General features: G+C 38.5%; 1 protein-coding gene across 7 annotated transcripts in view; it reads right to left on the reverse strand.

Moving 5' to 3' along the window:
• Window positions 1-27,112, reverse strand: part of MBP (myelin basic protein) — a 207,851-nt gene that overhangs the window by 14,107 nt on the left and 166,632 nt on the right. For 6 of the 7 annotated variants that reach the window (XM_027852330.1, XM_027852328.1, XM_027852333.1 and 3 more), the window contains exons 5-7: window positions 2,159-2,260; window positions 1,160-1,195; window positions 832-864 (exon numbers count right to left, since the gene is read on the reverse strand). In XM_027852330.1, the coding sequence (XP_027708131.1) occupies window positions 832-864; window positions 1,160-1,195; window positions 2,159-2,260 (171 nt within the window). The remainder of the gene's footprint in view (window positions 1-831; window positions 865-1,159; window positions 1,196-2,158; window positions 2,261-27,112) is intronic. The other variant, XM_027852331.1, reaches the window with a different exon arrangement.

The raw sequence follows: 27,112 nt of genomic DNA on the forward strand, positions 1-27,112 counted from the left end.
CAACAGTAGCCAAAGGCAGTGGCATCTGTAGAGAATTGTATCAACCTCAACTGGGAGACCTTTGGAGAATAAGTGAGAGACCATAAGGTCATGGTCATTTCTAGTAAATGAGAGAGAAAGGGCAAACCCTACTATATAGAGTTTGTGTTTATTGAGCCTTGTGGTCTTGCCATAGATGTCTACAATTTCATTTTTTTTACTTGATTTTTAAGTTCAAATAGTTTAAAGACAAAATCTTATTTTAAATGGAATTTTCTTCTGTCTTTTTCTTCTAATAAATGGAATTAGTTTTTTCCTCAAAAGCTCCACTGAAAGGTCATTTTTTTTAACTCTTTGTCAACACTGCTGCCCTCTTCCAGACCCCAGGACTCACTTCCCTCATTTCCTATGCCTGAGAAAAGTTTAAAATTGGCCAAACGAGGTGCTACCGCTCTGTATGATAAGACAAACCAGGGTTGGGTAACCAACCCTGGTTTTATCTTTTCCCCACCCCTCTCACCCTTAAAAAAAAAAAAAGAAGGAAAGAAAGAAAGGAAAGAAAAGCAGCCGAATCTTCCAGGAGCCTTGAAGGAGAAAAGGTGGGTTGCTATGCGTGAAGTGGGTTTGACCCACTGGTACTAAAGCAGAAGAACTGAGTCACTTTGGAAAAGGCCACATTTCCCATTCAGAAGCAAAGCACCCAGATTACAGCCACAAGCAAACTGCTGTTTACAGGGAAGAAAAGGATCCGAATAGGTTAAGCAACTGAAAAGAAGATCAGAACAGAAAAGTCAAGTGGCTGCAGTGGCTAGACAGGCAGAGGAGCCAAAGGAAAGTGCAGTCATCACCTACCCAGCTAAATCTGCTGAGGGATAATCCTCTCCCCTATACAGGAAGAGAAAGAAACAGTGACATGGTCAACAAACACAGAGGAGATGGGCTCTCAAGACCCCACTGACATCAGGAGCCCAGAATCCAGCATGCACGACATGGGCCCTGGACGCCTTTCCACATGCTCTGGCTGGTGATGAATTTTTCCTGGATGAGAGAGAGTCAGCCTCTCTCCTACCTGCTTTAGGAACTTCCAGGGAACGACTAAAGAAAAAGGATAGCTTTTTAATGTTGCCCTTCTTCCCACCCCCACCCCCACCCCCACAGTCCCTCCAAGATCATGTCTTACCTTTCCTTGTCCTGCAGGTGGTGTCCGAGGTGACACCTGGAAGACAATGCAGAGAATGGTGAAGCAGCAATCAAGGAGTCAATGATTCCTTGGGACCTTCGCTTAACTGCCCTTTGGGCTGCTAAGCAAGCCTCACATTGCTACTGTTTCTGAGCTAAGCAGCAGCTACCTGAAATGCCTAATGCCTGAAATGCATGAGACCCCAGCAATTCATGCCATGCTGCCCCAGGTCTGAAAACAACCTACAGGATTTAGGACTTTTTTTTTTTACATTACTTTCTAATATCACACAGGTATCCCAAGAAATAATTTGTTCAGAAAATGTTTGAGATAAAAAGCAAGGAAACATTTCAAAAGACAGTGGAATTTTTCTCCCTTAACAAATGTCTGTATGTTGCATTGTAAACTGTTGGAAAGGAGGGATTGTTTCCTTGTTCTCCTTTGTATCCACCGTGGCTGGCATGAGGTAAGTGCTTAATGAAGTGCTCATTGGCTGACTGATTGATGACAGTGTCATCAATATCATGTGGCATCTTGGTTCTTTAAATAGCATTCAATCATGAAATAGTATGTCTGAAATAATCTATTTAAGAGAATGAAACACACTGTGCTACCTTAAACAAGTCCACAGATCAGAAAATTAGTTTTAAAAAGTAAAATTTAAAAACATAAGCTATTCTGTGTTGATTTAGTCTCAAGTAAAAGTTCTCTAAATACACAGAAGGATCAGTTTATGAAAAATGGAATGAGGAGGGGCTTGTTTCGAACTTTTGAGCTCTGCCTGTTATGTATCTCAGTTGCTGATGTCATCTTCAAAATCAGGGCCTGGTACTTTCAAGGTAAAAAGCTTTTGCTGCTGCTTGTGGTTTGCCAACAATAGAATCATCTGTTCTGCTTTCCTTCAAGGTAAGGGTCATGCCACAGAGATATCTAATGACCAATTAATTCCCCCAACAAATGTCTTTCTTTTCCCAAAGATCCCATGAGGAGGATACTTACGATGTTCTTGAAGAAGTGAACTACAGGGTTGTCATCATAAGACTTCTGAGACTTCTGTGGCAGGGAGCCATAGTGGCCAGCTCTTGCTGCATGGTGTAGATCCTGAAATGCAAGATGCAAAGCTTGACATAAAGATACTGCAAAGTGGAGATAAACTAAGAGCCACAGAAAGGCAAGATTAGAGGTTCAGGGTGAATACCTGGGAAAAAAAGGCATTTTTTTTCAAGTATAAGCATTTTTTTTCAAATATAATACATATTTTTCTATTCCATGGTAGACATTGTTATTCATTTTTCCATTATTATATAGAAGTATACATGTTACAATATGTGTTATTGAAAACATGATCTGTAACTTGCTTTGGGATCAGTTTGTCTTTACAAATCCGGTAGGCCCATGCCTGTTGAAGTTATAATTTAGAGCATCAGACAATGACTTAGTCTTCAGTGTTAGGTCAGGGGAAGGGCAATTCTGTTTAAGGCCAAAGCAAGGTTAAGGAAGGCACACAAAGATATCAAGGCTGTCAGTTTTGATGAAAGGAAATATCCTAGGAGCTACCCATTGACTAACTAGTAAAAACAAAAGAAGTATCAGACCATTAACTCTGAAGTGGTTACATAGCATGAAATAGCCTTGGTCAACTGAAATGGATATCTTGTGCTCTAACAATAATGGGGTCTGCACAATTTGGCACAATAACTGCCACATTTTGATTTAACAGGAGGTAAAGATGTAAGCACTGTTGGGTATGAGTGACCCATGGCAGATTCATGATCACTGGGAACCATAACTTTCTAGCTCAGTAAATACAGCAATAACAAGGAGGGCACACAGTAGTCACCAACCGAGACCATTTCATCACAGTTAAGAAAAGAATGAATTTAGAAGGGGAAACTACTGCTCTTTCAGGATCCATGAGTTCTGTGGATAACAATAAAAATTCCCAATACTCAATAGTACCAAAGATATCTAAGATACTTAAGAGGGAGAGAAAAAGCAAGGAAGTTAGTCATACAAAATTCTATAGAAGAAGAGGCAAGGAAGAGAAAATCAGCAAAATGTGTAACCAGGAGGGAAAAAAAAAGTGAGCTGGCCATTATGTGAGAGTAAAGGATAACCAATAGACAGCACATATATGTTTCACTAAGATCCATACTATGTCAAGAAAATGAGCTAAAGGCACAACAGGGCAAGTGGGCTTTATGTGGTAGATGTATAAGAGGACATGAGCAAGGATGGGAAAACATGGCTGGCTTGTGATCTCTACCCACATCTCTAAGATCACATATCCATTAGACTGTAGCAGTAAAGAGAAGAAACTCCATTTGGGTATAATGGGTCCAGTCAAAATACGATGATGTTCAGGGGGGAAAAAACACCAAAAAAAGTTGTAAAAAGTATACCCAAATTAACATTTGGCAATTAGATGGCAAAGTGGTAGAGCCTAGGACCTGGAGTCCAGAAGTTCAAATCCTGGCCCACATGTTTATATAGCTGTACAACCCTGGGCAAGTCATTTAAACGCTCTGAGCCGCAGCTTTCTTATATGTAAAATAAAAATCTGCAAAATAAAGAGCACCTACCTTCATGAAGATCAAATGAGATCATAGATGTAAAGAACTTTGCAAGCCTTCAAGTGCTATGTAAGTCATATTTTAAACTGGATCTCTCTTGTATGCTCTATTTTGTATTATTAGTCTGCCTTGGTTTCCCTCTTTCACATGCACAATTGTACGTAAATACACATGTTCTGCTGCTTGATTATGTTATGAATATACAAGTATGAAAAAAAGATAAAAAGGAGAACAGAAAGACTTTCTCTCTTACAACGTCAGGTTAACTTGTCATAGCCATCATTCAGTGAGGTAATAGTCAAACCACTTGGTCTAAGTGTGTTAAAATGCAATAAGAAGCAATTTTTTCCCCTAATGGGTTTATTTTTCATATTATGTTTGTGAGATTTGCTCTCTTTCAAATGGATGTTTTGCTATAGGCAAAATTTGCATGTCTGCCATCCATGAAGATTTTGATATTCTTTTTCTTGATTGTGGTTTCAAAAGTTACAGTAATACAGAATCCTGCAGAAATTGTTATGGTGTTTCCAAACAATTCCAGGTGAGCAGCAAATTGATTCCCATCATTTTCATTAGCTTGGAGTAATTTTACTGGATTGAGTTGTTATCAAAAATGGGTGAACAGGAGCTGAAATAAACATTGACAACCAAGAGGTGAGTAGGCTTGATTTCTAAGGATGAGACTTGGGCTCTCCTTTCAAAATGCTTATAATGTTAACAAAAAAGGCATGTTTTAGGGCCTGGGTGATGCTTATAGCATTTCAAACTTTAATGAGATCAAGTATAATTTTTTACCTAGTAGGATGAACATAAGCCAAATGAAACATAGCTTAGGAGACCCCCATGAGGAGTCAGGATTGGGATGCCCTCATTTTCTCTCAAACCAGCTACTCCCCAGCCAACCGCCCTTCTGGCCTCCGTCAATGATACCACCATTCTCCCAAGTTACTCAGGCTTGAAATCTTGGAGTAAACTTTGATTTATCCTTCATATCAAGTCAGAGACTTGATGCATTCTCTTTCAAAATATCATATTTGCCCTTTCCTTTCCAATTACCCTTATCTAACCTTTCTGTCACTGTCCCAGACTATTGCAACAGCCTCTTCATTGGTCTTTTCTTAGGTAATGCCAGGCTCTTCTCAAAGTTCCAATGCCAGCCTTCACACATATGTCTGATTCAAATGGATCTGTGACCTCAGTTCTTAAAATCTTTCCTTCAACAATGTTGATTGAAACTCATCTATGCATGTCCATACTGTGCAAATCTGGTCCTTCTCCTCCCATAAGTTTATTGGAAGTCTACCCAACATACTGAGACTTTCCTTACTTTCTCTTGACATTCCTTGCTCTCTCTGCATGAATGACCCACATTCTTCTTCACTCAACTATTTCTTTGATGGGACAAAGTAAGCAGAATCAGGAAAATAGTGTAAACAATGATTATCACCACAAAAAAATGAAAGTGAACATTGCAAAGTTATAAAGAACATGTTTAGCCCCAAAGAAAAGATATGAGAAGAGTCTTTCTCCACACCTTTGCAGAGTCAAGTAGGTAGGGGTGGGTGGGGTCCACCAGTGTGGAATATTGCATGTGATGTCAGATTTTGTCAATGTATTGATTAGTTTTGCTAAATTTTTCTTCTCTTTTTCCTCTTTGATTATTTAAAAAAGGGATGTCTTTCAAACTTTGCTAATGTTTTTTCTACATACTTGAAATGACATCTATTCTACTGTCTGTCTGCCTCTTCTAAATCTGCCTGTCCTGGAACCAGTCAACATGCCTTTATTACGTGTCTGCTGTGAGCAGTGTACCATAGTAGACGTGGAGGAGATGAAAAACAAAGTTTAGAGAACAAGGAGTCCCAGCCTTCCAAGACTTTACAATCATGTTGGGGAGGGGGAGATAAAATAGGCATCGATAACCTACAATATTACACAATAATCATGTTAGAGAGTTACAAACCAAAGTATTAAGTGGGGTCTGACAAAGAAGGGAAGGCTGTGAGAAGGAGGTAGTGCTCGAACTGGGGTTTTAAGGATGCCTAAGAGCTGAACAGGAAAAGATGGGGAACTGTGCAGACAGTGAGCGTTCTAAGCCTGGAGAACAATAAAATGCTAGCAGGGAAGTGTGAAAGGGGTCTGGAGAGGGTTCGGGAGTAGGGCAGAGAGCTGCCCAGTTTGGCTGAAGCATATAGTGCATGGAACGGAATAAGAAGAGATTTGATTGAAAGGGAGTATGCCTAGTAGATCTGCAGTTTCATGTGCAATCATCTTTTTTGTTGTATTGTGTTATGGAAATGCTTGTTTTATTTCACAAATTAAAAATGAAAAAAAGAAGGGAGTGTGCCACAAGATTGTGGAGGGTCTGGAATGCCGGGGGAGGGGGGGGAAGCTGGAACTTGAGAAGTAATAAGGAGTCATTGAATGTTTTTAAAAACTGCTAGCCACCTAACAGGACTTAACGTTTAAGAAATATTGTTCTGTCAGAAGTAGGATGCATGATTAGAGGAGGGAGAGTGCACATGTGGGAAGGCCCAGCTCCACTTTCTCACTGAAGACTTCCCTGAGTCTTCTAGTTCTCTCCCTCAAACTCAAGCAAGTATAGTTGATACCACATAGTTCAGTGCTTGGTTATCTCTCTTTTATTATCTTGCAGAGCTGTTTCCTCTGTTAGCTCTGTCTCCTTAGCAAGATAGTAACCTCTTTAGTGTCTTGTTTCCCAATCGGCAAAATGGTCACAATAAAAGGAATGTGTCTCCCATGCCTACCTCCCTCACTGGCTTCTTATGAGGTAAGTGAAAACCCTTTGAAAAAGCATAAAGTATCATAAAAATGTAAGGCATTGTTATTATCAGCTCACAGGAATGTGACCAGAATTACATAGTCTGAATTCAAAGTGCTTGACCTCCTCAAGAGAAGACTCCTACAGAAACCAGAACTTTCAGATAACAGACTGGCATGAAAAATAGCAAGAGCTCTTCAGCTAATGAGCCTAGGGGCTGCTGGGAAATGGTTCTCTTCAAAGCTCTCTAGCTCGTAGGGTCTGGAAAGTGTACCCAGAGAGGTATTTACTAAACACCAACCCCATGACCTGAAAGAATTAATGTATGTTTAAAAAGGAAGCAATTTACTCCTTCATACAGTATGTTGGACCGGCAAGAAAATAGGAGGCATTCTGAATTCTCAATTTTTCCACATGTTGAAATTTATTTCCAAGCTTTTGAGTCAAGGCAGTATCATTCCATACTGAATCACACCCAGCTTTTGATGACATGTAAACAAGTACCTCAAAAATGAAAGAAAAAGGGGCAACTGGGTGGTGCAGTGGATAGAGCACCTACCCTGAAGTCAGGAGTGCCTGAGTTCAAATCTGGCCTCAGACACATAACACTCAATAACTGTGTGACTCTGGGCAAGTCACTTAACCCCAACTGTCTCACTAAAAAAAAAAATGAGAGAGAAAGAAGAGAGACAGAGGCAGAGAAAGAGAGAGAAAGAAAGGGGGAAGAGACAGAGAGGGGAGAATGTTTATATAATAATGCATTCCTATCTTTATAATGACTTTGCATAAGGAGTGGAATAATATAATGTATGAACATGAAAAATGATGCCTGATATTATCAGTAATGATGTCAATCAGAGGTGCATGAAGATGAGTGCTGGCTGATGACTTTGTAATGTGAATGACTAGTTACTGATTATTGTAGTCACACTAAAACTTGATCTTTCAATGTACATATATGTGGAATGCTTTTATTTCATTCATTTTTATTTCAGTTCTTCTAGCTAAAAAGCTGAGTGTCAGTGTCAGAATTCAGGATACAGTTGTGTGGGTATACATGTATTATATTAAATATAATTACTATATATGTGTGTGTGTATATGTATATATTATACTCATATACATACACACATACATATACACACACATATATACATATATAAATATATATATATGTAATCCTGCATGTGTACTTACATAACAATAAGACAGCTGACTTCACACAACACTTGGGGCTAGGTGTTTTTACACAGTACTTTACAGGCATCATTTCTTTTGATCTTCCCAACAACCAGTGATCTGGCAGTGTAAGAACAATTACACCTGAAGAAAATGAGGCTCAGAGGTAGTAAATGATAGGGCTGGGGCTTACACCTAACCCAAATTCAGCGGTATAACAGCTAGAGAGCTGGCCTCAGTCAGGGAGACTCCCCTCTCCCCATGTCATAAGTCCTGTTCTGAAACACACTGGCTGTATAACCCAGTCATATTAGTTCATGTAATTTGTCAGTGCTTCAGGCCAGTCTCAAAGACAACAAATTGCAGAAAAGTTATACATTAATAGAGGAAATTCCTCACCAGCAGCTCCCTTCATAAATGAAATAAAAAAGTCCTGTAAGTATATAGATGTATATAGTAAATAAAGATAACATATTATAAAATACACAATATATAGTATATACATGTTGTAATATGTAATATACCAAATACATTTATTATGTAAATATTATATAATATAAATATAGATAGATATATGTGAGAAACCTGTGATTTGATCAGTGTGGAAACTACCTCCTTGGACAAACATTTATAACTTCTCTCCAATGTATTGTCTAAGAGGATTGCTGCAGGCACTGATCAACTTCCCCGTGGTAACAGAGGTAATACATGTGCTACCTGGGACTAGACCCCACAACCTTCCACTGAGGCCAGCCCTTATTCTATCCATTTTTTCTGGGCTACTTCTGCATCATACCTGTCAAAGGGCTGAATGTTCAGGAGGTGATCAATAAATGCTGGTTGAAGAAATGTGATATTTTGAGAGTGGGGATTCTAAATATTTTGTCCAATTTTGACCAATCCCTGCTCTCAGAATTGTACTTCATATGTAGAGTTGATTGATTACATCACTCTAGATACACATCTTAGAATATAAAAAGAGGAAACACAGATGTAATATTATTACAATAAATTCCATGGGTCTAGCCCCAACTGGAACTTTGTTGTACAGAATTTTGCTTGAAATATGTGGGCAGACTGGAATATCTTTTTGTTGTTGTTAAAGAGAAATTCTTGTTGTACTTTTTTGTTAATGGTTTTGACTCATAATTATATTTGGTCCATAGAGAATTTAATATGAACCATCATTCTGTAGCCAGAAATAGGAAGCAGAGAATGTGGAGAGACCACCCCGAGTGGTAGCTGAAGAATTTAAAATAGTAATTTAGCAGCATTTCTATCTGGTGCCCTTTCATAGGCTTTCAAATAGGTGTTCTTTATTTGTTCCTTTGTATGCCTTACTACAAGGTGGTGAACCCAAGAAAAGGGCTAAGGAATTCACCCTTAGCTGATAGACCAATAATGTCAACTAATTATATGGACATCTTCATTTGGCCCCTTTACACAGCTTAAAGAAATGTTTGTCATCTCCATGTGTAGTACTGTGGGGTTATCACAAGGGTGCATGAACCCAGCAAACTGGACTATTTCAGTCTTCTTTCCAAGCTTTTTACCTGAAGGTATGCCATTAAGTCATAACTCAACTTCCCTTAATAGTCCCAAACTAGCACCTACCTGGCAATGGATGACTATTTTCAGAATGAATACAAGTAAGATGACATTATTATGTTGAAGCCATTTGAGAGGGTCAAGCACCTTTCTAAGAAAAGAAATTCATAGCTTTCTGCTCGGCTGAATTCTGTTCATAGTCAAGGCAGGCACAGGCACAGGAAATTGTACCCTTGGGGTGACTTATCACAGTCATATAATTGAAGAGTCGGAAGGGACCTTGGAAGTCATTTAGTCCAACCCAAACCTCAAAGAAGGGGTAACATACCCTACAAGTGGTCTTCCAAACTCTGCTTAAAGTTCTCCAAGGAGATTGAGCCTAACACCTCTTCTCCAAGCAGCCCATTCCACTTTTGGACTTTAATGATCTTTTCCCACAACAGCCTTTTCCCTGCCTCGTTTCCCTATCTCTGGGTTTCTCTTTTAAATCACACACTATCCTGGGAGGGAACTTTCTAGCTGCTTAGAGGGGAGTTTCTCACTTTGCTTTCCCAGAACTGAAGAGATTGGGCCCCTGGAGATCACAGGGGAGAGAGGCCAGAGTCGGAAAAGGGAGGGAAGAATTGCTAAAGGCACACTTTGCCCGTTTCCTAGGTTTCCCCAGGGTTAGAATTCAATCTAAGGAACACTTGGACATAATTGAAACGATCACTTTTTGAAGTACAGCCGTTGGAAGTAAGCTCTGTAGCTAAATGACTAAACAACTTGCAGTATATAGGATCGCCGATTTTTCACTGGAAAGAGGCTCCCTGAATGGGGTGTTTATTGTGCTTATAGGTATAAAGGTATATTCATACACACACACACACACACATTATATATATTCCAAAGTTCAAAGAATTCAGAGAAAGTTTGGGAAAATTGCATAAAGTGAAGAATTGCTGTATGAAGACCTTAAGCACAGCCAAAAGAACACTATAAATAGTGATTACAATGATGTAAATGAAGGCAACCCTAAAGGGAAATATAACTTTGTCAAAGACAATGGACACTGTGGGTACCAAATGACTAAGGTTAAGGAGCATTTTTTCTGGTAACAGACAAAAGTAGAAAGTGATATGCAACCAGGCTCTCTGGGTTAGTTGAGGGCCTGTTTGCTATGTCAAAACAACAACAACAAAAATATCCATAAACATTATTTAGTGAGTCGTTCTCTTACAAAGTTTTGAAGTTTTCTTTGAGCAAAGAACTTCCCTAATTCTCTGATAAAGCATTTTTTAGGTCAGTGCTGAGAGGTGTGTTTAATTAGCTAATTGCTTCCTCTTCTTCTGCTTGATGTGGGGTTACTATTTTTTTTTTGGGCTGCAAATCCTAAAGCAATTTAGCTGAGTTAATTTTTCTGAGATGAAAGATCAAAGGAATTAAATAGACTTTAGAGTAACAAAAATAAGAAATAAAAAAACTGAGGAATTTTGTCTGGACAAAGAAACTCAATATCTGAGTAATTCTGATGACTAGGTTTGTGTATTCTGAATAGAAGTAATCATAAAAAGTATTGACCTGGAGAGGCTCTCTCATATAACTAATGCAATCCCTTTTTCACATAGCTCTTGAAGCAAGAGGCCCCACTGCTGAGTAAGATTGGAATGGGCTTTTGGTCTTCTAACTTGAAAGTGAATTGGATGAGGAGGTAGAACAGTATGGTGGAAAGAGAAGCAGAAAGCTTCCGTTTAAAGCCCAGTTCTGCCACTTGCTACTTTCGTGACCCTAGACAAAACAGTTCATGATTTGGGGCCTGGATGTGCTGACATGTAAGATGTGGAGATTGACCTGGATAGTCTCTTTGGCCCCTCCTGTCTCTAACTTTCTGCCTTTCAGAGTTGGAAGGGATCTTTTTTTTTTTTTAATTTGTACCCACCCCCTTTATGTATACCCCTTTTACATGGTGTAATAACAATACAATTCTCAAGAGTTCTAAGTGTCATCTTCCCTTGTAGGGATGCAACATATTGTTTCTTTCTGTCCCATTTGCCTTTTTATGTATGTCTTGACTCTCGTATTTGAAGATCAAATTTTCTGTTAATCTCTGGTCTTTTTATTAGGAAGGTATGGAAGTCCCCTGTTTCATTGAATGTCTATCTCCTCCCCTCTTCAGTTCCGCTTGAGTCTTGTATTTGAAAATCAAATTTTCTATTCAGCTCTGGTCTTTTCATCAAGAATGCCTGAAAGTCCTCTATTTCACTGAATGACCATTTTTTCCCCTGCAGGATTATACTCAGTTTCGCTGGGTAGCTGATTCTTGGTTGTAATCCGATCTTCTTTGCCCTCTGGAATATTATATTCCACGCCCTGAGGTCCCTTAATGTAGAAGCTGCTAAATCTTGTGTTATCCTGATTGTGTTTCCACAATACTTGAATTGTTTCTTTCTGACTGCTTGTAATATTTTCTCCTTGACCTGGGAACTCTGGAATTTGGTTACAATATTCCCAGGAGTTTTCCTTTGGGGATCTCTTTCAGGCGGTGATCTGTGGATTCTTTCAATTTCTATTTTGCCCTCTGGTTCTAAAATATCAGGGCAGTTTTCCTTGATCATTTCTTGAAAGATGATGTCTAGGCTCTTTTTTTGATCATGGCTTTCAGATGGTCCAATAATTTTTAAATTCTCTCTCCTGGATCTATTTTCCAGGTCAGTTGTTTTTCCAATGAGATATTTCACATTGTTTTCTAATTTTTCATCCTTTTGGATTTGTTTTACAGTGTCTTGATTTCTCATAAAGTCACTGGCTTCCAATTGCTCTATTTTAATTTTTAAGGAAGTATTTTCTTCAGTAATCTTTTGGACTTCCTTATCCATTTGGCCAATTTTGTTTTTTTTAGGGCATTCTTCTCCTCATTGGCTTTTTGGACCTCTGTAGCCATTTAGGTTAGGCTATTTTTTAAGGTGTTATTTTCTTCAGTATTTTTTTGGGTCTCCTTTAGCAAGCTGTTGACTAGTTTTCATGATTTTCTTGCAAGACTCTCAGCTTTTCCTCTACTTCTCTTACTTGCTTCTCAAAATCCCTTTTGAGCTCTTCCAAGGCCTGGGAATGGGAAGGGATCTTCTTTTGAGTTCATCAAATCAAACCCCATTTTCCCCAGCTCCCAAAGTCTGTACATGTACAACTCCCTGAGTGAATAATATAAGAACCTGCAAAGGTTTAAATGATACCATTTAAAGAAGAGCCATTTGTTAAAGGAGTCCCAAGAGGTTTCTGTTGGAAATAAGAGCTAGCTCTCAGCCTGAGACAATGTTCTTCACCAGCAAGGGGAGCTCTTCTCCATTTTTGTCTGATTTATTTTCTATTAACTAAGAAGGCATCAAAATCTCATTCTCTCTTTGGCTGTGAATTCTTCACTTGTTAACTAATAGTAGATTAGCATTCTCTTAATATGACATGAAAATGAATCCCTTTGGATAGTATGAGTTGAATTGTGAACGAGGGTTTGGGACTCCTTAATAAAATATAGCATTTGATTAAAAACAGTATATCCAATGAGCCTTTCATTACTTCTCAAAAAAGAAAGTATTTAGTAAAGATTAATAGCACTGCTCTTGGGATTTCTGTGTTAGGAAGAAGAGGACCAAGAACTTCTTTGATTTCATGTGAGGGAACAGAATAATATTGAAATCCTTCTCCTGGAATCTGCTATTAAGCAGATAGAAAGAAGGAAAGGAGAAAGAGGAAAGGGAAAAAAATGGGATGATGAAAGGGAAGAAGTAAAAAGGAAAGAGAAGGAAAGAAAGAAGGAAGCAAGGACAGAAGAGAAAGAAGGAATGAAAGAAAGAAAGCATATGAATCATGGGCATCTCACCCTGCACCATTTCTGCACTCAGTGTTCAGACACTATTCATAGATTGTGGCTTCCAAAAGGTGGTCCAGTAATGATTGAATTTAATTTTTCCCTTCCTTCTCATCCATCTTTTGGTCTATAGGCCTCCCCTTTCTTCTAAGGAATTAATGATATTGAATGAATGATAAGGAAGAAATAATGTAATACTAATCATTCTGATGAACCCCTAGTATAACTATGATTCAACTTGAAATTTGCCTGAGTAGGTTCCAATGTCTTTGAAGGCACATGTGAATTAAAGTGAAACTATTATCTGTCACTGCAGTAACCAGAACTTTCTATTATCTGACACTGTTTCAGACTCATAGAATGTAAGACCTGAAAAGGGTCTCAGAGACTATCTAGTCCAATCTTCTTATTTTACAGAGGAGAGAAACTGAGGCCTAGAGGGGCAAGTGATGCTGCTATAATATTAATAGAGAGTCTTCAAAATAAAAACCTTATAGTAATCTGGAAGATAATGAAGCTTTTTACTTATATCACCAAAGAAAGATTAAATTGTGTTTGGTAATGTTAACGTTAACTGCGCTTTATTGTATTCTAATTTACTGAAGATTGATAATCATGTGATCTGCATGTTAACTCTCTTTTTAATTAGAATACCTCCATTATTTCTCCATGTTAGATAACAGAATGTATTATAATCATAGTACCTTTTGTTTGCATTACAGTTTATAGGTTATGACACTTCATGTACTTCATCCTATTTGTTAGAAGCCCTGTGAGGTAAGAGGTGGTTGGGGCAGGTATTATTATCTTCATTTTATAGATTTGGAAACTGAGACTCAGAGAGAAGTGATTTGCCCAAGGTCACAAAGCTAAGTGCCTGGAAGAATCAGGCCTAGAACTCTGGCTTCTGATTGTTTCTTTTCACTTTGGTGCTTTTTTGACGTTTTATAAACCTGGATGCAGGTCCCAGGAAAATCCTAGTGAAGATAATCATGTTAAAAAATGTGTCCTAAACATTGCTACCTGTTAGCAATGTATTGCTAACCAGCACTCTCTCTTTAGTCCATTATAATAGGGGCTTTCCAAGAAGTTTAATGTACTTCCACTTGACTTGATTAATCTGGGAGGGATTTATATGACTTCGATAATGGGAGTTAGGTCATCTTTCTATAGATGCCCGTGGTTAAGTGACTGGTTGGTTATATGATCACACAAATTGGAGGAAAGGTGTGAGAGGAAAACACTTTTTTTTGCCTTGTGCTCCATTTTAGTGACCTGTCCTGTGTTAAAATGAAAAATTGGAAACTGAATTTGCTCTTACAGATTAAAGAGAAGTAATTAGTAGCACTCATCTAGCCGTGGCAGTTTTTAATTTATTGCATAAGGAATGGAGTTTTACTCTCTTTACTTTTAAAAACATAAACATCTTATTATTTGGGTAAGCACTGGTAATTAAATACACAGATATGTTTGGTTATTGCATTTCTACTAAATTTAGGATTCCCTGGCTTCACTATTATTTTGAGGATGGACTAGCCACTGTACCACCTAGCTTGTAGTCAGTAATCAATAAGTTCTTATTGATGGATTGATTGATTGAAGTAGGAGCCAGAGAGAGGCTCTTCCGTCTTTTTAATCCTGCCACGATTTTAAACAGCAAGGGGAAGTTTTGAGGTTAGATATTAGAAAGAATATCCTTAACATGGGATCATGAAATAATTACTTTTTATATCTTTCAGGAAACATCATTTGCACTTTATCATAGGGACTAGACCCATTATTTTACTGGTATAGGTAACTCCCAGGGGAGAACAATCTCTCTATTATCAGAGATTGGCAATTTATAATCTTAGAGTATTGCTTAGGTAGTCAGTCAACAAGCATTTGTTAAGTGTCTACTATGTGCCAAGCTCTGGGAATACAAAGAAAGGCAAAAGACAGTTCCTGCTCTCAAGGAGTTTACAGTTTAATGGGGTAGACAACATGCAGACAGCAACATAACAGGATAAATCTCAGAGGTAAGGCCCTAAGATTAAGAAAGACACCCCCTCCCCCCCAAAAAAGGAAAGACCCAAGTTCACTCAGATAGTAAATAGAAAAGCTGGGCTTCAACTTGAGTCTTCTTTCTCCAAACCCTTTCTACTCTTCTACACTGACTTTCAGAAGTTCAGAGCTGTGAAATTTAATGTTGTAGATATTAGAAGAAACTGAACAAACAGAAGCATTAGGAAATTCATTTCTTATAGTAAGATTATGACTCATGCAACTTATACTGAAGAATTCTAGGTTTATAGCCTTGCACAGAATGGTAACATTTTGAAATGAAGATGGAGTTCAAAAATCAAGAAAGGGCATAAGTAGGTCATTGATGCCTCTAAAGAATAAATGACATGACTTTTAATATAAAGCACAGGATGAGGGGAATGGTAGAATCAAGAATACAAATAAATAGCAATTCACATTTATATAGTATTTTAAAGTTTCTATTGCTTCTATGTTCTATGCTTCAGAGGTGGATGGTACATATCTTTTTATTCCCATCTTACACAGAAAACTGAGGTTCAGAAAAATGAAGTGGCTATACAGGTGATAAATATCATAGCTGACATTTGAACCCAGGTCTCCAGACTCTGGGCCACAGTTTTCTCTTCAAACCGTGAAGTTTCGATTCAGTCAAAAGACCTCACCTGAGGACCTAGATGGCCACATGTGGCCTCAAGGCAGAGGTTCCCCACCCCTGGTCTAGGACACTAGTCCTAATGAGGATATTAACTTGGATTATGGGAAGCATCATGATATACTTAGCAGAATAGGGAAATTTGGAGGAGGTATAGTTCTGAAGGATATAATGAGGTTGGTTTTATATATGTTGAGTTTGAGAAGTTGATGGGAAATCTAGCTGATATCCAGCAGTAATTAGAGAATCAGGACTGGAATTTTTGTGAAAGATTAAAAATGGTTATATTTAGGTAGAGGAGTCATCTTTGTAAAAATGCTCATTGAACCCCTGGGAGCACCGATCACCAAGGCAAAGTGTTAGAGAGGAAAGCTGAAGTTGGAAGAGCCCTGAAATCAGAACCTTGGGAAATACTGATGCTTTGGGGGGAAGAAATGAAGAATTAGCAGAGGGGTTGGACACAACAGACAGACAGCTAGGAGAACCCTATAGGAGAAAGCCAGCTTATAGAAGCCAATAGAGGGAAGAAGAGACAGGAAGAGGGAGTGATGAAGAGTGGCAAAAGCTTCAGAGGTCAAGAAAAATGAGAATTGGACAAGGATTGCAATCCAAATTGCAAGGAGTGGAGAAGTGAGATCTCTCCAAAGGAGAGCAAATTAAAAGAAGCAGACTGTTACAACTGGAGGAAAGAAGATTTAGGAGGGACATGATCTTTGTCTTCATATTTCTGAAAGACTGTCACAGCAACAGATTTATTCTCCTTGGTGCCAAAGGACAGAACTAAGAGCAGTGGGTGGAATTTGTAAAGAAGTAAATGTAGACTTGATATAAAGAAAAATTTCTTCCCTGATGTTTACAACTCTTCAAAGGTGGAATGGGTAACCTTAGGAGGTAGCAGGTTCTCTCTCACAAAAGGTCTTTTCAGCAAAGGTCAGAATATTGTAAAAGGAATCCTTGTACAGGCAACAGTTGTACTATATGTAATCTAAGGTTGTTTCTACCCCCAAGATCTTGGGATTCTGTATAGGCAATGCCAGAAAATTCTACTCTGCATGGTACATAGGAATTTTATCTTGTGATAAAATTGGTACATGTGTTGTTGAGAAAAACTCAGGGCCTCAGTTGTTTTACAATGAATAGGGTCTACAATCTTCAAAACTTATTGGGAGTGGGAGTAGGGGGAGGGGAAGGCTTGTTCCATCCTTAAAGTGGTGGATGAGAGGCATAGTTGGATCTATTCCAGTGCAAGAATAGACCCAGTCCATTGTGTCTGAGTCCTTTTGGCTAGTGGTTTATAGTGAGAAGGAACAAGGTGTGACAAGATGAAAGAATTGGAACTGAAGACTACCAAGGGATGATGGACAAGTCACTTAATATCTCACTGCCCCAGATAATACTCTAATGTTAAATTACAGATCAGTTACTGATCTTTATCAATGAAGGAAGTTTCAAGGAAATGACTTGTCTGCCTCTTCTTTTCATCAAGAGCCCTCCCCCTAATAGTATTGTAGATTCTGACCCAGAAAGGACCTTAGAGGTCACAGAGCCCAACAGTCTTGGAGATAGCTGCATTTTGAAAAAGAAAAGAATCCAACCTTTAACAAAATAGTAATAGTAATGACATTTGCTGCCCTCTTCACAGTCTGTACCAGCTAAGTCTCACTGTTGCTTATTTACTTAGTTGCAATCCAAGTATATGTTATTTTTGTCAGTGCTTCTACTCTGAATCATTTCATATGTCCTTTTATATTTCTTTACAATCTTCATACTTGCTATTTCTAACCATCCAATAATATTCTATTTTCATGGGCAGAACACAATTTGCTCAGCTGGTCTTTTTCTATCATTTTCTTCCTTTCTAAAAATAATTAAAATTATTTTGGAATTGTGTAGAAGAGCCTAAAAGAAATCTACAGGGGAATGGAGGTGAAAAATATTAGCAATATGGAATATGAGCGTCCAGAGGATAGAACAATATCACATCACCATCTCAAACTTCTCAAGGTAGAATGGTGAAAACAGGCTGGGAGGGGCCTGAGTCTTCCAGAGTACAGGTAATAGGCTGTTCCTAGACTAGCCCCTTCTACCATCTGCCTCCTCCTCATTTTACCTGGAAGACTAGGTTGAACCACTAAGAAATTAAGATTGTAACCAAAGAAATAAATTATTAAGACAACATGGCTCTAGTTTGTAGTCTTTTTCTGCCATAATTTTATTTCTGCGAGTAAATGATTTTTAGAGGAAGCAATTACAAAATTGCTGGTCAAACAACTTTTAATATGATGCCTCAGGGGAGAGGTGAGCTATTTGTGGTGAAGTCCAGGCAGTTTAGAATGTGCATTTCAGAGAAGATTCTACTCCATATCATATGTCTATTTTTTCCTTTGAACTTTCCAGAGCTGAATAAAATTATAGCTATGGTTTTTTCATTCTTTACAAAGAGGCAGTCCCACATCCATTCCCTAGAGAAATACACAGGTAAATCTTCTATTTTGCCTGAAATTGAATGTTACCTCATTACCTGTCAACAATAGTATACTGCATCAGTGAATCTACATGTTTACCAACTTTCTCACTGGACTGGCAATATGTCTTTGCTCATTTGCCCTGTGTCATGCCCAGAAATCTACTCCAATATGTTTGTGGATGTATGTAAATATGCATATGTGTATATAATAGATACATATCTATTATCTATGTTTATCTTTAACTCTCTACTTATATTGGAAATGGGATCTTCCCATCTTGCCTATACTAGAAGCATAACAGCTGCTCATGAATCTGCAGTTCTACTCTGAAACATCATTTCCTTTGTCTTTTCAAGATGAGCCTGTTTTATTGCCCAGCCTAGAAGTTTCTTCTATAGTTGGGAAAGACAATTCCAATGGTACTGTTGGATAAGCCTTTACCTGGAGAATAGATGCATCTCTCTCTATCTCTCTCTTCTCTTTCTATGTCTCTGCCTTTCCTCTTTCTGCCTCTGTCTCTGTCTATCTTTCCTCTCTCTATCTCTGTCTGTCTTTCCTCTCTATGTCTGTCTCTCAATTCAGTTCAATATCAAGTAATTAAATTCAACAAAACATTTCTTAAAGTGTCTATTGGGTGCTGGCAGTGATGTAAAATTAAATACGACTTAGTTCCTGCCTTCATGATGATAACATTCTAGTTTGGTACCTTGTGGAAGACTATGTGGCCATGACTAAGTATGGAAATGGACTGTGAGAATGGAGATTGATTAAAGACTGGGAGGGTACAACATGAAAGAAAAATGGGTCTGATATAAGTGAGAGAGTGGAAGGATAGGAAGTTGCAGTCAAAAGTAGAATTGAGAAGTTAAGGACTTCAGAGCTAATATACTTCTCCTGAGTCAGGATTATAGGATTTAAAGCTGGAAGGCTACCTTAGAGCTTATCTATATTAGGTCAGCCTCTTCATTTTACTCATGAGGAAACTGAAGCTCAGAGGGAAAATGACTTGTCTAGGGTCACAAGAGAATAAGTATTCACACCAGACAGTAAATGTAGGAGGCAGGATTTGAATTCACATCCCCTGCTTTCAGAACCAGTGCTCCACTGTTCTATCCTAACACCCTGTACTCTTATACATTTCAATCCACAGCTAAAACGATCTCTTGAAAGAGCATTTTGTCATTCTTTCATTGAAGAGCAGTGGCCATGACCAGAGGCCTGCCCCAAGAAGATAAAACAATAGGAGTTCTGAATACTGATACCCTGTTCTAGGTGTTAGAAAGAAATTCCAAGTGGAATGATTGGAACCTGAAATCAAGTTCTTTGATGACTCTTTCTCCTCCCTTTGGATTTAGCTCAAGTACATGGAAAGCTTTGATTTCCATTCATGTTATACTCCTAACTTCATCTGATATGTTCAGACTCTTTGCTCTTGGTCTGTGAGTATACATGAGTGAGAAGGGAAGAACAATGAATATGGCCAGAGGAAATCGAATCACAAACAAATACTCCCTGCAAGCTTATTAGAAAGTCATAAAAATCCTTGTCAAATTCCTATCTTGCAGCATTTATAGTCTCCTCTCTGCCTTAGATGAGCTTATTCTTTAACAGAATTATTTTTGCTGAAGATGAGTCATTTAGAAATACTCTCTTAGTAAGCACAGAGCCAAGGCAACGTATCATCCATCAGATGGGCAAATACAGTCACCTGTTTCTCTCCTCCATCTCTAAAAATCAATGAAAATCTCACACCAACTTCACTATGAACTATATCTAGACAGGAGGGAAGCTAAGAGGGCCTCAGTTTTCCAAAGCTTAAGGTGGGTATTGATTTTTTCTGGCTACATGTAAATAAACTAATGAATTCTCTTCACTCTCTTTTTGCCTTTCAAATTCCTACCCATCCTTGAAAACCCAACTCAAATGCCATTCCTTTCCTTGATCTTCTTTTGGTACCTTGGATCCCCATATGGCACTGGTAATTTCAGAGAAGAGCCACTTTTAAAATATACCACCCTCCCAGATGTATATGAGAGTCAGCTGGTTGAAATAGGCCCAGTTGAAAAGTATAATGTATTCTTTAGTGAATTATATACTGAAACATACATTGCACATGTTACCCCATCTCCAATCTCCAGGCCTTTGCACTTACCAGACATGCCTGGAATGTGCTTCCACCTTACCTCCACATGATGGAGCCCCTCTCTTCCTTTAAGACACAACTAAAGCAACATTTTCTCTATGAAACCCTTTCTGATCTGTCCAACTGCAAATGCCCTCCCTCCTAAACTACCCTGTTCTCAACAACTTTGTACATATTTGTATTTATTCACTTTACATTAATGCTATATACATTTTCACATGTACTTGTCCCTCCACTTGGAATGTGAGCTCCTTTCCAGAAAGGACTAATTATTTCATGTTTTGTACTTATGTCCCTAGTTCCTAGAACAGTGCCAGGCACATAATAGGCAATTAATAAATACCTGTTGATTGATTCAAAATATCCCATAATATACATGGCAATCCTTTTTTTAAAAGTATGCATTAAAAAACTTCAAGTGTGATGTTTTATACCTCACTACCACATCCTTTTATTGTATACTAGCAGTATGTGTTTATGCCTTATTCCCTATTGTTGTTCAGTTATTTCATTCGTGTCCAACTCTTCATGACCCCTTTTGGGATTTTTTTGGCTAAGATGCTGGAATGGTTTGCCATTTCCTTAGCTCATTTACAGATGAGGAAGCTGAGGCAAACAAGGTTAAGTGACTTGCCCAGAAATGTCCGAGGCTAGATTTGAACTCGGGCCTTATTCTTTACTAGACTACAAATTCCATGAAGCAAATTTTGTGACTTATCTGAATTTTGGCTCTCCCCCAGTGCCTAGCAACATGCTCTGTATACAGGAGGCATTTAGTATCTGTAAGTCACATCTCAGTTATGTGCATCAGTGGAGGGGTATGGCCAGTTTGTAACTTCAAAGGGCTGGTGGCCCCATTGTCATTTTACTTTGGCACCAGAATGTATTTCTGTATTTATATTAAGAATATATAAAGAATATGCTTTGGATATGAATTCAAACCAAGTCATAAAATTCCTGGGAAGGTCAAGATAACTCATTTAAGGAAAAAGAATGAGAGAGAAGTATAGTATGTAATGGACAGAAGTAACGATCACTCAAGAGAGTAGAGTTAGAATCCTGGCAATCTTGGCTCGCCCACTTACCTGTGGGACCATCCCTTACTAGTCACTCAAGCTTCTCCAGGTTTCAGTTTTCTCTTGTGCAAAGGAAGGGGGTTGGATCTCCAAGCTTCCTTCTAGCTCTAAAATTTTGTAATTCTAGGCAAAACAAAGCACATATACAAACACAGAATGGGAGATGGGCAGGGGAGATGTTATGGAAGCAAAGATCTAAGAGTCACAGTGTTCTTAAAACTAAGCATGACTTACAATGCAGGATTGTAGTTTTAAAAAGATTCTAGGAGGCATATTATGGTGTAGATGAGAGTGAGGCCTTTGGCCAGGCCTTTCTCAGAAATCTGCCTTGTCTAGGTCCCAGCAATTAAAGCATGACATTGACATCTCAGAGCAAATGACCAAAATGATTATTTTTTAAAAAATGAGTCTTATTAGGAAATAATAGAGAAATTGGATAAAAGATGACAGCTTTTCATACTGTATGAGAGATGAGGAGGAGCTTTTCCACTTTTTTTTTGTATAAGCCAGACCAGATACAACAGATGTAAGTTGTAACAGGAAGTCTGCTTATTTATCATTTCCTGACTGTCTTTTGATACTCTCTCTAAAGATTTCTGTCTTTTTTTTTTTTGTAAAAATGAGAGAAATATCTTGAATTGTAGGAATCATTGCATCACATGGTCCTGGACCTCAGCGAGCAAGTTGACAAGACAGGACAAATGAATTCACATGAAAAGTTAAAACCATGACCTCAAGAGCAGTTGCAACTTGGAGCAGGGTAATCAGTGCTGGATCTGGAGTCAGAGCACCTGGATGACCTTGGACAAGTCATTTAACCTTTCTGGACCTCACTTTCCCCATCTGTAAAATGAAGGAATTTTACTAAGAGGCCTCTAAGATCTTTTAAAGCTCTAAATATGTGATCCTGTGGTCCTAAGAAGAGGATAGGTGCTCTAATGTATAGATAATAAGGACCTGAGGAAGTCAGAGAAGGGCAAGATCACTGGCAGGGAGGTTGGGCAAAGCTTATGGAGTCTTTTTATCTCTAATCATTTCATTAGGAATTGGTATAAGTGACAAAAAAGAAAAGAAAAACCCATAGTTTCTATGACATAATAAGGGCTAAATCAGGGGAAATGTACAGAAACAACTGGCTGCCAGGACTTAGAGCAGAAAAGGATGAGCTTTTATGGAGCCCTGGGGGAAGGTTGGGGAGGAAGTCGGGCTCGAACTAGAGATTTCTAAACCATCAAAATATCTAACCATCTTTGCCTCCTTCCGGTCTGGTGTAGGGTTTGGCAAATCTGCATCTAGGGAACAAAGGCTATTGTTTAACAAGTCAACTCAATAAACATTTATCAAGTGCCTACTACTGTGTGCAGAGCATTGGGGCACACAATGAAACAGCCCCTGTCCTGAAGCAAATCTAGTAAGCTACTGAGACACAGATCAAGAAATACTAAGTTGAGACAAGTAATTTCAAGAACCCGTGTAATAAAGTGGGCAATAAGAAAAGGCTTTGTTTAGGAGGTAGTACTGTGCTATTTTGTTCTATTGATTCAATGAGGCAAAGATGAGGAGAGAGTGCATTCCAGACCTACGTAGATGCTCAAGAAACATTGATTTGATGGCTTGCTTCTAAATCAGTCATATTTTAAGGTAAAAATGATAGGGAAAATATATGTATGTATGTTTATATACATGTGTATGGTCATTGCTGTTTCCATGAAAGTTAACATAAGAAATGCTCCTTGTTTTAGAACTTGGTAAATAGGATAAATTAAGTGGAGAGAAAGGGAATTGGGATATGTCGTTTACCCCCTCCCCACTCTCAACTTCTTTATCATTTGGTCCTCATGCCCTAATGCTACCCTTGGTTGTTAACGTAGTATTTCCTAGAGACTATTTTGATCTAGTATTCCATACCTACCTCCAAGAACCCAAGCTTTCAGGTGGCATATTGAGCATATCCTTGGATTCAGTGGGAACATTTGTTGCCCTGGTTCTCCCCCTTCTTTTTCTTAGCAGTGATTATGAGCTAAGTAGGAGCTCTGAACTCAGGCAAATATAACTTTTCTGTTGTCAGAGGTGTTATCTCAATTGCCCCCACTCATTTTATACCTTTGCCTTAGTTGTTCCCTCAGTATTCTTTTTTTTTTGCCTTCTATTGGGGATCTTGGCATCACTGAAGAACTCTTGCTCTTGGGTAGTACACTGGGAATTTCTGAAACCCACATTCAGGTCTTTGAGAGGATGCCAGGACAGTTGTCCACAATTGATCCTTGGAGGAGTAACGTTGAAGTTCAGTGCTTATGGCTTGGGGCCTGGTAAACTCTAAGTCTTGCTGGCTTAGAGCTCTGACTTTGTTGCCTTGTTGCTCTTTTGTCCAAACCATCCCTCGTCTCTGGAGGGAAATGGTAGAGTGGGATGGGTAATAGTTGCCAAAAGCATATTGAGGTTGTACCCCAATAAGTTCATAATTTCTGAACCACACAGGCAGGGTGTTTTCCCATTCTGTCACCTATCAATTAATCTCGGAGCATTGTAGAGGAGCTGTGTTGCCTGGAGTTTTCATTATTTATAGTCCCTGTTGCAGCCACCCTCTTTTGCCCACCCCAAGTCATAAATAAGATATCCTTAAAGCGAATTTGGTGCAATTTGGTCCATCTGGTCCATCTTCTTAGTTCTAGTGCATCTATTTCACAATGATGAGGGCAATTTCTTGAAAGAATAGCTAACCGGTGACTGCTTTGTTCTCTTGTTGGTTTTGTTTGGGACAAAGACATTAAAAAATTATTTTTAAAAGGAGAACATATCTAACTCAGCTGAACAGGAGGGAGATATACAAAGTCAATGAAAGGTCCTTCATAAACAGGAAGGAGAAAGATTATAGGCTTACTCTTTACTCAATATGAAAACAACCATAGGATTGCAATTCAATATTGCCCTACTAAGAGGATGATAAACATTCAATGAGTCATAGGAGAAAATGCTGGCATGGAGCTCAGAGAAGCTTTCCCACTTCTGCCACTCAAATCCACCCGGTTGGAGAAGCAGCATGTTATTCTTTCACCAAAACATATTTGAGAAACTGGAATAATAATCCCAAATGTTCTTCTATGGAAAAGAAGTCAGATTAAGACATCCTTATTGTTATTATTATGCTTTTCTATATCATGCCCAAGTGGACTGTAGAATGGTATTGGGCATTTTAAGCATGAGGGCTTGAAAACTTATATTTTCTGATAAAATGTGATTTCACAAAGGCATCTATTGACATAGCATCCCTTGAATTTAATAACCTCTATGCTCTGTCATATGACAAATATCTCACTGACAAGTGAAAAATTCAGCCAAGCATCCAGATGTTTGGCATTGTGCAAAAAAAAAAAGTACAGATGAATGATTGAATTTTTCATTTTTCATTAAGAGGTTTACTGTTGTATAGATATTGACAGTCTGGAATGAAAGCATGGGTAGCAAGTGATAGGAATGTATTATAAAGTTCAACTGATTCATTTGACAGATAAAGAAAATGAGGCTCAACATCATATGGTTGGTAGAACTGGGTCTTAAATCTAGATTTGGCCTGACTCCAATCCAGGGCTAGTCTTCCCCTTCTTCAGCCCCTCCCCCACCCCACCCCCACCCCCACCCCCACTAAAAGACAGTGCATTTGTTGAAAAGTTCCTAAAGCTTGAATAACCACAAAAAGCCAGGGTAAAAGAAAATGTATTCTGCTTCCCAGCCTCTTCATTGGAGAAGAGTCTCAAAGGTAGATTTCTTTTTTCAAGTTTAAGAGATATAGGTTGGCTCTCTCATAGTACTAAAGGAAATGGTGTGATTTATTTGTCATAGACAAAGTTATCCATAGGGTACTGGAAATTATTAAAGGGGATTGCTTCTGTATTGTTTCATTTGGGGAAATGAGCCCTTAAAACATGCTATTTGTTAGATGTTCACATGGGCAATAATAATTTAGGCTACCTCAGGGTAAGACTCATTTTTAGGGCACCAGCTACTGTATTCTTCCTTCTAACTCCATTCAACTCTAGTCTCTTTGTAAGTCCTTGGCTATCATGACCTGCTTTCTGTAATGACTATGCTACATTTCCACAGAGAGGATATAATGGTATTCTAGTTTGAGCGACTATAGTACAAATGTCCCAAGCAATGCCGGTGATTTGGGATAAGAGCTACTGAAAGGAGGGAAGACTGAGCACAATGGATGCAGGACACAAAATGTAATATGTCAAAATTTCAAAAAAATTTTTGAGGAGAAATTCCAAGGGAGAGAGTATTTGCTTTACAAAAGGATTTTGTAAAGAGCCATCAGAGGATGGCTCTAATTAGCAAGCTCCTCCACTGAATTTAAAATATGATTGGATTTATAAACAAACTTTTTGGGAAAATTGTATGAAATAAAGCCACCCATATTTGTTCTGTCTACCACCAGTAGCCACACTGATGACATTGAAATTCACAAGATTGAGAATTTGTCTCCGTCTTCCTTGAAGAGTGAGCTTTCTGAAAAATCTAAAATAAGGCACCCTGGAAAGGGATAGGAGGTGAGGAACTGTCCAATATAAAAAGATAGACTCATTCTGTTTCTGAGTCTGAGTATCTGGTCTTTTGTATCTCTGTCTAGCATAGTGTCTACTTAGGGTCATAGTTCCACCTTTGACCTTTCATTTCCAGGCATACCAGTTCCTTATCGCTCCACTCCCTGTACTCGACCCTCAATTCTATGCATCAGGAGGTGCAAATTCTAGTATCAATGTCTTTTGTTTCTAATATGTTCCTCAAAGTAGCCAGTATATTTAACTAACGAATCCCATAGTAAAGGCTACCAGGTGTAGACAGCGCGTTATAGAAAAAAGGCTTGATTTGGAGTCAGAGAACCTGGGTTTGAATCTCACCTCTGCTTACTAGCTGCGTGACTTTAGGCAAATAACTTATCCTCTCTAGGCCCCAGTTAACTCATCTGTAAAATGAGAGTACTGGATTACAGGGAACCTGGGGTCCCTTTTGACTCTAAATCTGTGATCCTACTTAGCCTTCCATCAACTGGAATGTTTGGTAGTCCCCTCTGGGAACCCAGAGATTTGTTCGCCCTCAATTTTTGTTCCCATAGTCTGCCTTCATTATCCACTATGAAATAACAGATAGTGCCTCTCTTTACCTATCTCCATCCATTTGAAGTGAAAGACAAAGTAATTAGGAAACTGGTTCAAAGCTTGTCCTCTCAAGTTTGACTTGGTACCATTGGTTGCCACAAGAATATTGTGCTCCCAGTTTCATGTGTTTAAATAAATGCTTCTCATCCCTTTGTAGTTTTCCAAGCTGAGATAGCACACCTGCTAAATGCCTAGATACAGTGATAGCTTCTAAAGAAAACCAAAAATTGATAGAAGTTGCAATGGCGATTGTAAATTCCATTGCTAAGTCCCAGTTACTTACGGGAGCTCTTCAATAAAATACTCAAGGGTGTCCTTCCTCTTCTTCCGTTCCTTCCAAGACTACTATAGCTTACATACAGACCTTTTAGGAAGAAAGAATGGCCAAAGGGATGTCATTCAATGAGCCAGTGTTTCAGCAGGTTAATTTTCTTTTCTAACTTTAAGTTGTAAATAGTGGAAAGTGAAGTGGTTTTGGAATCAAACAACCCAAGTTCAAACTTCTTC

This window comes from Vombatus ursinus, unplaced genomic scaffold (assembly GCF_900497805.2).
Source record: "Vombatus ursinus unplaced genomic scaffold, bare-nosed wombat genome assembly UNPS02009573.1, whole genome shotgun sequence".
Classification (NCBI taxonomy): domain Eukaryota; kingdom Metazoa; phylum Chordata; class Mammalia; order Diprotodontia; family Vombatidae; genus Vombatus; species Vombatus ursinus.